Source organism: Lathamus discolor, chromosome 10 (genome assembly GCF_037157495.1).
Source record: "Lathamus discolor isolate bLatDis1 chromosome 10, bLatDis1.hap1, whole genome shotgun sequence".
Taxonomy (NCBI): Eukaryota; Metazoa; Chordata; class Aves; order Psittaciformes; family Psittacidae; genus Lathamus; species Lathamus discolor.
Window position 1 is genome coordinate 2,970,835 of NC_088893.1, and position 14,789 is coordinate 2,985,623.

The 14,789-nt window shown below is 37.2% G+C and overlaps 1 protein-coding gene across 13 annotated transcripts in view; it reads left to right on the forward strand.

Annotated features, from left to right (window-relative positions):
* The window catches only part of TENM2 (teneurin transmembrane protein 2), a 685,555-nt gene that overhangs the window by 357,660 nt on the left and 313,106 nt on the right, over positions 1-14,789 (forward strand). For 11 of the 13 annotated variants that reach the window (XM_065690193.1, XM_065690201.1, XM_065690202.1 and 8 more), the window contains one exon: positions 12,164-12,247. The exons of the other annotated variants lie outside the window; for them this stretch is intronic. In XM_065690193.1, coding sequence (XP_065546265.1) covers positions 12,164-12,247 — 84 coding nt within the window. The remainder of the gene's footprint in view (positions 1-12,163; positions 12,248-14,789) is intronic. 13 annotated transcript variants of the gene reach the window in all.

The window sequence follows — 14,789 nt, forward strand, 5'->3', positions numbered from 1 at the left end:
GTCCTTTGGTGTGGGGATAAGCAGGGATATCAAGCCAGAGTAACATTGCGTGCCCTCAGTTTTCTCACTTATAAAAGTGTAACAGTACTTCCTCTAAGGGAATGGTTTGAGTCTTAAATAAATAGATTCATAAAATGGTTAGTTTGATGGAAATAGGTTCTCTGGTTTCGATGAGCTATTCCTCGTGCAAACTTCAGAGACAAAAAAAAAAAGCAACACAAAACCCACACAAACACCCCCACCAAGACCTCTTCTGGCTTATACAACTTAGCTTTTATTTACATCCTGCTAACCCTGAGCCCTCAGAGCTGTTGCAGCAGATTGCAGAATTGAAGTAGCGTTCTGATCACATTTTTAAACTGATTTCCTCTGCCACCCAAGCTCCAGCTCATACAGGTATCCTAAAAATAAGAATTTGAGGCACAGAGATTAATTTTTTTCTATGCTCTCAGAAAGCTATTTGACTGTAGTTATATTTCTTACTGCTTGAGCTACAGTAAGAAATGCAGCAGTGCTGTTTGTCCAACATCACTGCTAACCTTTGAAATATTCTTATCAGAAATATAACTGTATGTTTATTTAATCTATTTAAGGTCTCTGTAATCTTTCCAATCTTGTCCCTTACCAGCAGATACCAGGGAATAGGTTTTCTTCTGGGTTAATGAAGTCTAATTGTATTTCTCCTGATAACTTACCAACTTTACCTCTTCCTATAAATTGTTCTGATATAGACACTGATAAGATAATGAATTTAGAGCACATCCACAATCATATTTTCTAAATAAGTATGTCAGACAAAGACTGTTAGAACAATGAAAAGAAGAGATAATTTTGGCTTAGTATTGAAAGCATGTTGAAAATAGACCTGTGAATCTGTAAAAACTAATATCAAAAAAATGGCCTAAGGATTTTTATCTGTAACATGTCAGAGATGATAAAGTCAATGCTGAGTTTCTGCAAAAACTAATGAATGGGAACCATTTAGAGCAGACAGTACCCTCAGTGATAGTGAAGGAGACAGTTCCATGGAATAATCAGTACATGATTTCATGTCCTTCTGTCTTTAGCAGACATTTAGCAGCTTATTCAAGTGGAAAACCACTTTTGTATACACGCATACACAAAATAAGGCTACTGCTGAGCTAATGAACGAGAGAAAAACATTTAGAAACAGCTGGTTCTTCTCCAAAAAGCTGAAAAACATAAAACTTGTTATTTACATGTTCTTGATATTTTTGGTGGTGCTTTTATTGCAATGCCCTTAATGTTCTACACATTCTGCAAGTCAGTGTAACCAAAATACTAAGTTTCTGTGGTATTGACAAGGGTTGGTCCTGTTTGATTACTCTTTCAGTAAGGTCAGCCACCATCATTTTGCCCTCAGACATTTACAGTTGTGGGAATGACCTGTTGTGTTACAGACTATGACTATTGTCTGCATTATGTTCAGATACACACATTCTTAATGCAGTTACGTGGTACAATGAAGTGCACCATTTACTAGGGGGAACAGATTCCTTTTGATACAGCAAAAAGCCCCTGCTCACCTTTTACAGTATTTTTATTCAGGCTAGTTGAGGATATAGGGTAGAAATAAAACTGAAATTCTCTCATTTGCTTTGTCTTCCTTTATCTGGGACCTTAAGAATCATAATACAAAAATAGCTGGACTTAGAGGGCATGGGGGAGTGCTGCTGAATGAAACAGACCTTTGTTTTTGTGACACACCAAATCAGAAGTACACAATCTACAGTGTTATGAAGCAACATCAGGCCAGCTGTCACCAAGCTGCTTATTGATGTGTTTGCATGCTGTGATCTATCTCTGACTTCCTCCTGCATGCTTACTCTCGCCACTCACTTTGTTTCTAACCTTCTCTTCTGTTAGGGTTGGCAATGAGACTTTTTTTTAAGGTAGTTTGATATCTCCTGTTTATATCCTAATTATTTTTCTCTTAGTTTTGAGATGACTCTGGCCCATTTATTGCTTTTGTTCCTGTTTGTGTGGCATGAACAATAATGGACACTTAAAAGACGGATAATAATTGAAAACGTTATCAAAAGTTCATATAAGGTCTGCTTTCAAATACCAGCCTGTTTCAAATGCTATTTTCTGTTAACCTCAACTGGTCCGGAAAATATTCAGCACTTCTATAAGTTCAAGTCACTACATCACTTTTCTCTTGCTTCCTTTTTAATGAAGACTGAGACTTTCTTCATTCTGTTCCCTTTAAAGTAGAAGGATTTGGTGTAGATTCAACACTGGATCTGCTTTTCAAACTCCCTTATTCATCCCACAACAAACCATATGTAGGATCAAATGCACTCATTTAGATCAAGTGAAATATTTGGAGCTAAGCTGTCTGTGTACTATCTTATGCTAATGGCATTTCCATGATAACAAGTGTGGAGGGGGTGGACATTAGATTTATCAGATTTTTCCCAGTCATGATTTATCATGATAAGTGAACATTCTCTTGGGTAATACACTGAACATCACAACTAATGCTAAAAGGCAAGTTTGGCGTAATCCCAGTTTCAGCCTTTGTGATATACTACATACAACATTTATACAGAGTAGGATGCCATGAAGCTCTTTATTGCCAGGATTTATAATAAAATACTTCAGTATGCACTGATCTTTTGCTGTATGCAGAAATAGTGATGTAGACTGACATAATTCTGAGCGTGTGTAGTAGAGGCCAAAATTTTGTCTGGAATGTTTTGGGGCAGATTTGGTGACTCTGTGTAATAGCACTGTCTTCTGCTATGGTTTAGGTGGCTTTTATGTAACCACTAGAGGCTATTTCAGGATGAATTGACAACCTGCACTGTATCTTTTTACTCAATCATTTCTATGTGCAGAGTGGCAGTAGTATTTTCAGAATAGCACTTATGATAAGGAAAAAGTAGGCATAAATGGGCTTCCTAGTTCTGTTGATCAGGAGCCTTGCCAATACAGTGACTCAAGTGCCTGTTTCATGAACAGGTAGTGCCTTTTCTAGCCAGAGTATTTCTCCTCCTCAGAGATAAAAATAAGAGTTGGTGACTTAAGGGTAGGATGAACAGGAGCTAAGACAGCTTGTCATTGCTGAATCTTGACAGCTGCCTTAGCAGAATGCATTTGATAAACTGTGATTGACAAAACACTTGAAAACTGCAGCGTAAAACTGAGTTTGTGGAGCATGCAAAAGTAGACAGGATAAAGTAAGAAGAGTCTTATGAGCACACAGAGCTGTCATCATGCACATAACTCTCTTTAAATTTGAGAAGAAGAAAGCTGTAGGGAAACCTAGATTGTCCTAATGTAATTATCAAGATCATTACTGTAATTGAGCCTTCATTTGAAGCTAGGTCATTATGCAATATTTTGTGCTTGTTTGTTATGCAAAATCTAATGCTGTAACTTCATTCAGTAGCAGAGAAGGGGAAAAACCAAAAATTCAGCTCCAGTTCGCACTGAACGTTTGGATCCCATACATAAATTTTGAAGTTTTATGGTCCATTTTAATAATTAGAAAAAAAAAATGACAAAAGTGGACATCATTTCAGTGACTTTACAGGTCTGGTTTGAAAACAGTTGGAAGTTTCCACTTATTTCAAATTAAGCTCAGAATTCTCTAAAAAGGGAACCCTTCTAATGCATCTTCTGTAGGATTAAAGGCACCCAGAGGGCTTTTTTCATAGGTGGGTTTTCTTTTCTATTTCAAATCAATCTCTTTGATTGACTACATAAAATGTTATGTGCTGTCCCACAAGGTTATGGCAGTGAAGTACACCGCTTCTCTATAAATACTGGGATGATTTTCAAAGTATTTCAATATAAATTTAATTGCAAAACCGAGCTATACAGAACACTGCTAGTATTGCCAAGTGTAGAATACAGAACGCTGCTAGTACTGCCAAGTGTAGAATGCTGTGGCAGTAAGCAGAGAGCACAGTAGTCTCTCTTCCTGTGTTGTTTGTAGTCATTAGACTGCACTAGCAGTTGATGCATTTGTTAGTGTTCATTCTAGTTCACGTTTGCATTTCAATTCCTGTGAAGGAAAGATAAAATAGAGGTAAACAAATTACGCTTATTTGCTCTTTAGTTAAGCTCCTATTAGACTTACGACTTTGAGAGAGAATATTGGGGGAAAAATGCCTAGGTAGTCTTCACAGAGCATCATATGGCCATTCAGTCTCCAGTAGACTTCCAAAGGACATATCCCTGAGGTTTTAATGAAAATATAAATCAATGGGGAATAACTAAAAATACACTTAAAATGAAGAGGAAACTAGGTCGCTCACCACATGACTCAGTATTTGTAGTTTAGATAGAATATATTGCAGTGTTTTTCACATCATAAATATCCTCCTGGTATATGTAGGATGTATTGTGTATGTGTATGTCTATTTGCTCTAAAATGTTATCCCTTTTGAGTCATTGTGTCTAATGCTTTCTAACAGTGCACAGTATGAACTTGTAATATGTTTATGTGCACCTGTCTTGTCCGGGCAATTCTTCTGGCTCTTCTATAAACTGGTTTGTGGAAACTGGGCAGAGGCTAGAATCTATCAGGAAACAGATGAATAGAATTATTACTAGCCCATGTTGTATGCAAAGGGAAGCAGCTACCATGATGTGTAAGGTAAATGTACAGTATATGAGAGCTGAAAGTGTGGTGGGTTTTGTGCCTCTTCCTGCACTGGTTGTTCCATTCATAGGACAAACTTGATTTTAGTGTTTGGGTTTTTTTGTTTGAAATGAGCTGGGAAAACAGATCCAGAATGAGGTGCTAATTTTCTGTGTGCCAACTGTTATCCAGGGTGGTGGAGAAAAAGCAGTGAAAAATTTCTTGTAGAGTCTTAAGATGCTGTATAGGTGGGAGAGAAAAGAGCAGGGGAAAATGGTAATTGCTGAGGAAATACCATGAATCCTGGATTGTCCGTTATTATTCAGGAAGGTTACATTAGTGCGAGAGTGGACAATCCTATGACTGGATATGGCTGTAATGCAACCACCTTCATGCAGAAAAAAAAAACCTAGCTGAAAGTTTTTATAAAGAACAAAACACAAAATATTATCGCTGCCATTCTATAAAGGTGTGCAGTGTCCGTACCTTGAACAATATGTTGAGTTCTCATTCTTCCATTTAAGGAATTCTGTAGTAGAACCGCAAAAGGTAAAAGCCAGTGAGATGGGTTACTCAACCTAACAAGACGTAGCTTCCTTGTGAAGAGTGACTTAATCATACAACCTTGGACTGGTTTGGGTTGGAAAGGACCTTAAAGCTTACCTAGTTCCAACTCCCTGCCATACGCAGGGACATGTTCCATTAGAGCAGGTTGCTGCAAGCCCTGTCCAACGTGGCCTTGAACACTGCCAGGGATGGGGCAGCCACGGCTTCTCCGGGCACCCTGTGCAAGTGCCTCAGCACCCTCACAGGGAAGAGCTTCTGCCTTAGATCTAAATCTGCTCTCTTTCAGTTTAAAGCCATTGCCTGTTGTCATATCACTACTTCATACAACATTCAGGGAAGTTGTTGGGCTACTTGTCCCTGGATTTGCAAATACTAACAATTTACACTGGTTCAAAACCAGATGAGAAACTTATGGAAGAAAAATCCAACCGGGGTGTTGAATAAAAATTTTAGGAAATCTGAGAGACAAACTCCTGGAGTTTGAGAGGCTGTTCTGAAGGATTCTCTTCATATGTTTGCTCTAGTTTTATACTTTCCCTTAAGCTAGACATGTGATAAAAGATCTGACTTGCTACAGGTTATAGTTACATTCTTTGTCAGAGCAGACTGAGAATGATTTTGTTTGAAGCTATAGGTGATCTCATTATAGAGGCTGAAGAGAGAGTTGGTAAAATTTGAGATTGGAATCTTGTCCTTTGTAATTTTTTCCCCAACAAATAACACAGTAAGACAGTAAGTTTGTCTGCTTGTCTGTTTGTGAATTGTGTGTCAGTTCTTAGTTCTTCAAAAGTGTTTACAGGCATAGCTGCCAAATTAGATTTTACCAACTAAATTACTTGAAAACTGTAATTTTCTTTTGTTTTTTTTTTTCCCCCACTAATACAACTTGCCATAGAAAGAGAAGAGTAAGTGAAAGTAGGTCTAAAGGTGGTTCAGGCTCATCAATTACTTAACTTGCCATAACAATTTAAAAGCAAAGAATAATTTTTAACACTGAACAACTTAGCTGTATAATAGGAAGTCAGATGCTGAAGTTATTACTTTAAGAGTTTCTTTGTTTTGTTTTGTAAGGCATTATTATTGCTAGAACATTGGTCTTGGCCATTGATTTCCCTAGGAACACAACTGCATGTATTTCTTCTAGTGTTTCTTCGTATTTTTAGGGGCTTGCTTTATCTTAAGTGAGCAATGAACTACACTGTTAGAAGCATGTTGTAGGGCCTATGAATATTCAGGTCATTGAAAGAATGCTCAGTATGTCAGTAGGACTAACATTACCATGTTAGTCTTTGGTCTTTTGTACCTTTTTTGTCCATATGTCTTGGCTTTACATTGTTCTTTTGACAGATTAAATCATGTTTTAGTTGTTTCCTACTTTTGTTTGTTTTGGAGAAGGGGCAGGGTGACAACACCCAACATGTGGTTACAAGAATTTGGTGCTGTTAGAATTGCATGGAAAACCTTCTTTCCATTGTTTTATGAATCCCTTAATGTTTATTTCACAGCTGTCACAATGCTCCATTCTGCTGACATTTGATAAATTAAAACAAGTGCAGTCTTATCAGGAGCAGCTAACTCTGGTTTATTCCCTTGCTCACAAAAGAAGCAGCAAAATAGTATGGGGAGATAATTTTTAGTATGTGGCAGATAATTTTTTATGTAGTATTTTGGTTGGCTTAGTCTTTCTCTCCACCTCCAAGCTGAAGAAGTACAGGATATCAGTATCTCGCAATAAAGAGAATTCTTTTTAGGGAATTCTTTTTAGAATTCAAATTATTTTTAGCCTTCTCTAAGCAGTTTCTATTTACAACATCCTGTGTGCTGCCAAAAGTGACAAAGAACAGCAGTGGGTGCTTTAATCAAAGTGTTGATTGGTTGTAGTACAGTGCATATAGTCCCCTCTAAATTCCAGCTTTCTACTTGACCACTTTTGTTGTATAACTTGGTTAATGTGAATTTTGTCACCTTATTTCTGTAAGGATCCAGGATTTAGTGATTTTTAAGTGGGTTGTTTTTTTTTTTTTCCGAATAGGTAGGGTTGAAAAAGTTACGTTTTCAGCAGGAACTGTTTAGTTTGTACTTCAGCAATTTAAATTGTCCCACAAACTTAATAAGTCAGATGCTGGTCTTTCCAGGAATTAATTTTTGATCAAAAACAGGGAGGCTGAACTAATAACGTGTTATTTGAGAGAAAGACTTAAATGGAAGCGGTATTAAAGAAAGAGCAATAAACCTTAGAGTATCTTTAGTTGCCACTTGAGATTAAAGCTTTTCTTAGTTTATAATAAATTATTCCCATGAGAATTATGTCTTACGGTTTTATAAATTATGGAGATATTGACCCATAGCTGAATCATTGACCTGTATTGGGATACTAACCCTTTCCCACAAGCATGAAGTAATAGTTGTTACATTGACCCTTACTTTAAAAGAAAAGCAGAACAAAACTGAAAGGAAACAATATGGAAAAGAGCAAAAATGTTATGAAGTTTCACTTAGAGTTTTTCTTTTTGTACAAGTCAGTGACCATGTTGAATTAAGAGGCAATTATGAACACTTTAGGTGTAAGAGCTTGACTGTTCCGGGGGCATTTGAGAAGACTCATCCAAGTTGCCAGTGATTTAGTAGCATGATCTTAAAGTGGTATTGTGAAACTGATTGAAATTCCCATATAGACATCCGTTTAACTTAAGAAGGCCTATATTTAATTCTTTTTGGAAATAAGACATGTAGAAACCATATAATTTGACTGAAATAAATCCATTTGAAATTTAATTTCAGTTAACTGTAAGTTCTCACATGTAGACAGAGTTCTGCACAAAGAAATAGACACATCTTGCACTCTGCTTAAGTGCTGATGTGATGCATGTCCCTGTGATTGCTACGGTACTAGTACATCCTAATGCTTTAATTAGTTCAGGGGAAATTGAAATGCAAAATTAAGGTATTTGTCATTTGAAGTCCTGTACTGTTGCCTCTGATGTAGCTAATTGCTTAGTTGATTCTCTATAAAAGACATGGACAATGTGTGTGGAAAATCCAGCTCCTGGTGCAGTAGATCGTGTTTGGTTATGTTTAGAGTGTCATAAATAGAAATGTGATTAAAAAATTCTTCTGCCTCCCATTTTATAGCATTACCTCTGGTCAACTGCAGACAGAGAAAATGATGTAATCCCTGTTGAGTTCGCTGAACTATAATATTCTTTGAAACCTACTTGAACTAAGAGCATTTTCCTTTGTGGTGGTTGTCATTCTTGCATGAGTATTTGGGGTGTGCACACATTTAAATGTCTACTTTCAAAAATAAAACATGTCTCGTGGATATTTTTCTTGGAGAATGCTTCTGCTTGAGAGCTGCGGTATACAGTTCAGGTAAAGCTGTTTCAGTTTAATTGGCTTGGTGAATGTGCTTCAGAGAAAAGAAAAATGAATGTGACTTTTGTAAAAGATCGAACAAAACAGTGGGTATAAAATATGCGATAGAGCGTAATGGAGTAAAACAGAAGAGTAATTCTCTTAAGACAATATAGGAAAAGAAAAATTGCGTATTCCTGTTACTACAGAACAGTTCATATTCCCATGTTTTCCTGCATGATTTTATTACTGACTTTTTCCTAATTTCTTCATAAACCATTGTTTGCAAATAGGTTAAGAGTACCACGTTTGTTATGTCTGTCCAGTTTCTTGGTCCAAAATGTTAGGGCAGAATGTGATGAAAATGCAAAACCAAGAAAGGTTATTTGAGTAAAATGTAGAGCTTTGACCTGCCCAGTTCTGAGAGTGGTGTGTCAGTTCCTATGGGGTTTGTCCTGTTCCTCAAGGAACATAATCAGTGATAAATGATAGTAATAAATGTTGAGCAAATAACTATGAAAAAGTACCAAGGTACTAACAGAGGAGCAGCCCCTGGCCATTGAAAGTGTTCAACAGAGAGGAAATCAGACACAGTTGGGACAAGCCTCGGCCATGTGGGTATGACAGAAATGGAGTGAGAGTTCATTACTGGGTGTTTTTGTGTGAATATTGGGAGCGAGGGGAAGCAACTGGAGAAATTCAGGGCATTTATTTCTGAGACTTTTTTTTAATACTTCTGAAGTGCTAGTTTATAGAAAATAAACCATCCTTTTGTTGTTTATTACTAGTAAAAGTTGGGGTTTGCCACTTTGGTAAGTAGAAGAGGGAAAATGAGAACAGAGTTTAGGAGGATATTTATGCTTCAGTCATATTTAAAGTTCCATAGTTATTTCCTGGATGAACGTTGATGGAGAGGCACAATTCTAGGTGGAGGAACCAAGCCTTATAAGATGCAAAAAGTTTTCATACTGTAAAAAAAAAGCCCAAACCAAAATATAAACAATGTGCTCTCATCTTAAAGGGTTAAGCATATACTGTCTGTTAGCCAAGCTTTTATCTATGCCTGTTGGGAAATGCTGAACAGTGAAATCCTAGAGCACCTGACTAAATTAGGTTGAAAATTCATAGTGCTTAGTTGGAAGCATCCATTCAAGCAGGACTGTGAAGGGAAAGAAAACTGGGGATTGAGGGGGGGAGTGGGGAGTGGAGAAGAAGAGACAGGAGTGATACTTGCTCCTGGAAAGGTAACAGTTATGAAGCATTCTCAGGCCAGCTTGAAAGAGGGACCATAAATTAAGACCACAATATTTGGTGAGCAGCCTCTTTGCTGTGAGATAGATGTGTCCTGTGGGGGGCAACAGTGCTTTGTGGTGGGATGCTGAGGAGTGGGACTTCTGACTGCAGGGTGTGCAGAGGTGCCCCCGATCGCGTAGTGATAGGTAGTGAAAATGAGGGGAGTACTTACAACCTTGCCTTGTTGGACAGCAAGAAGTCGTTGCGTAGGTCTCACGCCAGGCCTTGTGGGAGACTGCTGGGCTGTGAGGGAACTTTGATAAATGTTAAAACATAATGGAATAGCAGAAGCAGTGTCAGTCTCTGAAGACGCTGCTGTGAGAAAGGAAGAGAAAATGAGTTTGCTGAATAATGTGCAGAAGACAAGCAGCTAATCTGGATATCGTGTGCCTCACAGGAGAGTGGCTTAAGAATTGCAGTATTTATTTTCTCCATTTTCAAAATCGGCTGCTAGTATTTATGCTATTATTTAAAATTAGCTGTATCAGCATTGATTTTTTAAGTTAAACTGGGGCTTGACGCAGCAAGCTGGAAGCTGCTACTCATTTATCTTTGAACGTGGTATCCTGAAAGCAGATTTCTTTCTCTCTGTTGGTTACTGTAGGAGCAAGTGGACCTGTGGACATTGTGGGGTTGTGTTTTAGAGGAATGTGTAAGAGGCGAGCATAGTAAATACACACAGGATTTACTTTTTCCAGATGTGAAGTGTGGTGGCTGATAAGGGCTAAAATTAGCTTAATGATCTAAAGATTTACTTACAAAAAGTTCTGTTTCCTAATTTTTGGCAAGGCCAAAGATTGTAGGGCATAGTCTATTCTTTACTGTAAGATAATTGCAAAATCCATTACTGTCCCTTGGAGATGGTTTTTTATAAAAGGCTGTACTAAATCTGAATAAAAACCTAATAAGTAGATTAGTTAGAAAAATAGTCCTCATGAGGATGTTTGATTCTGAGTGTAGCTGCTAGAGATAACCCTAAATGCAATTAGGTTTAACTCCCTGTGAGTGTCAAAGGAAGGTAATACCCATGGAGACTTCCCTTTAGATGACACTATTCTGAAAGTGTCTCAACATTTAAATTATTCTTTCCTTTGGGTATTGGTAACAAACTTTAATTCCTGGAGAAACAGTTTGGAAACTTAGGTTTTAGCCATTAGGTTTTGAGGTTTCACATCAAAAAGAGGGATGTCTCAGCTTCCTGGTGGGAACAGTTTGTTGTCCTCATCCATACCCTTTGTATAGCTGTGTCCTGGGTTCAGCTGAACCCAGGACAAACTGCAAGGATCTAATATCCCAAGGTGGACACAGTCAGGTAGAAAGAGATGACAGCAGATTCAGTAACACACACTTAAAGCTTAATGTGACAAAATGTCAATAGATGAGCCGTTGGTGGATTAATTCTGTTTTTTTCTCTTGAAAGAGAAATGAAAGCAAAACTTCTATTAAAAGCAAAATATGAAAATAGAGACAGTAAAGATGTCAAATGTTTGCATGTTATAGGGTGTGATATAACAAAAACTATACAATTGCAAACTACTAAAATGGTTTCATTTGTGAGTAGCACAGAAGAATAATACTGTATTGAAGAATTTGATCCCATTTTTACATAAAAAAGGACAAGATTAAAACAAAAACCCTTAATGAAATTTGTCTTCCTGAAGCTGGAGAGATTTTATAAGACAAAAAAATAAAAAATGGCATTCTTGCAACAGTGCAGCTTCACTGGTTCGTGTTAGTTGAGATGCAGCAGACTGAGCCTGATTATGTTGATGGTAAATGAAAAACTTATCGTGCTGCTGTGATAAACATATAAAAATCTATATATTACAGCTGAAAGTGGCCATTTTCCAAATGTATTTTAAGAGTCTGGTTTAGATGATAAAAGTTATCCTTTAGAAGAGTTCAATAATACCTACTTGGCTATAGGACTAATAGATAATATACTCAAAATAAGCTAGTATGATCTTAAATACCTACTGTTCAGCACATGTAGGACTTCAGGTTAAATTCTAATGCATGTATTAGAGCCAGTTTTTTATGTACTCTGTCCTTTTTGTGGTTAATGATACTGACAGTGAGTATATGTACCTCCTGCAAAGCAAGATTTCATCAGTACTACTGCTGCTCAATACACCTTTTTGTATGCCATTGATAACAACTCTAAAAGTATTCTTGTTCTCCAGATAATAATGAGTAATATTTCTTTCCTTATTCAGGAATGTTTTGGGTGGGAGGAGGTGAAACATCCTATTGGGTGTGTGTCACCAAAGGTGAATAGGATGTAAAAGGATGAGAAGAGCCATCTCTAAACTGTATTTGTTTTATTTCATTTAGATTTTCACACACACCTTTCTGAGAAATTGAAAGACAGACAGACAAGCTGGCAGCAGCTGGCTGAGACAAAGAACTCTCTAATACGTAAGGTTTTTATCTTGCTTAAACTGTGTTTCTTGTAAATGTAGAACCTAGTTTAGAATTTGTGGGGTTTGCAGCAATTAATCTAGTTCTGTTTATGTTCTGCTTATTATGTATTTGGGGATTTTGTTTGTGTGTTTCCTCCGGGGTGTTTATATTCTGTTAAATAAACCTGATCTCTCTTTACTACTTACTTCTGTTGCATTGTTGAGTTACCTTCCTGATTTGATTGAACTCAGGGTGGGGCTTCTGGTTTTTGTCCGGAGTGTTCACCAGGTGGTGAAGCAGCTGATGGTGCTTCACAGGATGGGGCTCATTACATGAAGAGAAAGAAAGCTAGGACTTGAGGAGTGCCAGGTCTGGGTACAAACAGGCATAACTGTAAAACTGTGGTACATGTATCTAGCAGTATTTTCACCAAAGAAATTGCATGTTTTATGCCATGTGATCCTTGTGATAGATACTTCTTACATCTGACTTTCCAATGAAAGATTTCGTGATAACTCTGTTCACCTGTAGTTTTGATTTTAGTTTTTTTGTTCTAAGTGTTTCAGATTCAGCCAGTGACTCTTGGTGTAACACTGAAGGTTTGTTTCTTAGGGGCTGTGCAAAACAGTCGGGGAGGGGTGGGTGTATTTATTTTTTCTATTTTATAGGGAATCAGCTAATTTATTGTTTTTACTCCCCTTTCCCTACCTTCCCCCCCTACACCTTTTGTTTCACTAAGAGCAAGATGCCTTTGAGAGGATAAGGATGCTTAAAAAAATATATATGTATATACTTTTTAGCAAAAGAAAAAGCAAGCTGTAGTAATATAAATCCAGGGGCATCTTAAGGCATTTTAGTGACATCTTCTTCTTCATGTGTCTTGAGTTCAAAACGTTTTCATTCGTCAGATGTGTATGCTTACACTGACTATACCAGTATGTGCCCTTACCAGTTTATCAGGGGCCATTATTGTAAAATCTTTTGTCCTCAACACTACAATTTTTGCCTTGTATTTGACAAGAAGAGATGAAAGATATATTCTTGTATTTCATTATATTCTTCCATTGCAACAATGACCTGTTACCTACATGAAAGATTGCTTTCCATTTGGGCTTCTCACTTAAGCACTTAAGGAAATAGTTTGCAAAATTATTCCTAACCAGGAATAATATTCTGCTTGTTTAATATTTAAATGAGACCTAAACCAGTGTTTTCTTGCCACCCCCAATTTGATTTTCTGTTATACTTCTTTCCATAACTGCTTGATTGTTCCTGAAAAATAGTGAATGGCATTATGCTCTGAAAAATCAAACAGTGTCTGAGCAAATACTGGGGCAGTTTCTTACATCAAATTCTGGAAAGTAATGAGTTCTATGACCATCTTATAGGTATTGCAGCCAAAGAATGCTTAGTGTGTTTTCAAACTGGAGATAGGACCATTTTATGTATTTCCATGCTTCTTAAAAGAATGGGAGCCAGAGCATAGAGTAGGGAAATTAAATTTCAAACAAATTTTATTTATATATTGATTTTAACTTGTGGCATTGTATCATTCAGGGCTCTAGAAATTAAGACAAACATGAGAATGTATTAATAACTACATAGCAACTCAAAAATACTTGATGATAGTATTAATTTTCACCTCTGACTTGACAGTAATGAATTTTAGAATATTGAACTGTGACAGCAATAGAAAAACTTGGTACTTTTTGTGACTTTGAGTCTAATTACTTGGACATATGAAATCTGACATTAATAGTAAAATAGTTAATTGCATGCTCTAAATGCGATAAGAAAGGAGCAGTGAGCTTATAGATCCAGGTGTGCTGACTGGCATTGATGTCAGCCAAATCAACTGTGGTGGTAGTTCAAGGGAATTGACCAGAACCAAGCTTTAACTGTATTTCTTTTAAAAAGTGCCATAGGATTCTTTGGATCAGTCTGAATGCTGCCAAAGCCAGACAGATGGCAGTAACCTTGGTTTAAAGCCTCAGCTGGCTGTGAATGCATCCAAACGCTGTTGCAAAACTTTTGGCTCGCATGTTGTGTCAACAAAAGAGGACTCTTTTTATCCCAGTAAGTGGAGCCCTCAGACTTTTTATTTTAAAGGTAACCAGTTACTGAGTGTGCTCATTTAGTGGGTGGATTGCTTTGTTGTGTTCTAGTGAAAGGTTAGGTTTCTTGATCTGCTGAGCCTTTATTTTGCTAAAGAGAAAGGCTGCACCAGCAGATTCTAACAGGTAATGGGTAAAAGGAGGTTAAGTGCTGAAGAAGGGTGTTATAATGGTCAGTGCTTCAGAAATACAGGCAGAAGGATTGTTGCCAGATCCTTGTTCAGACTCTGGAATGAAAACCAATAAAAGCATCCTGTAGGGAAAATATCTTCCCTTCCTTCTCTTTGGTGTAGACCTACATAAATTTCACCTTTTCTGACTTCTCCCTTTCTGGGAGAATTCTTAATAGATTTAAAAAATCCCCAAACACACAAACAAAAAAATACTTCAAATCTATCTCATACTGAACACCCAGAAATTAAAAACAAAACCAACCAGAGAAC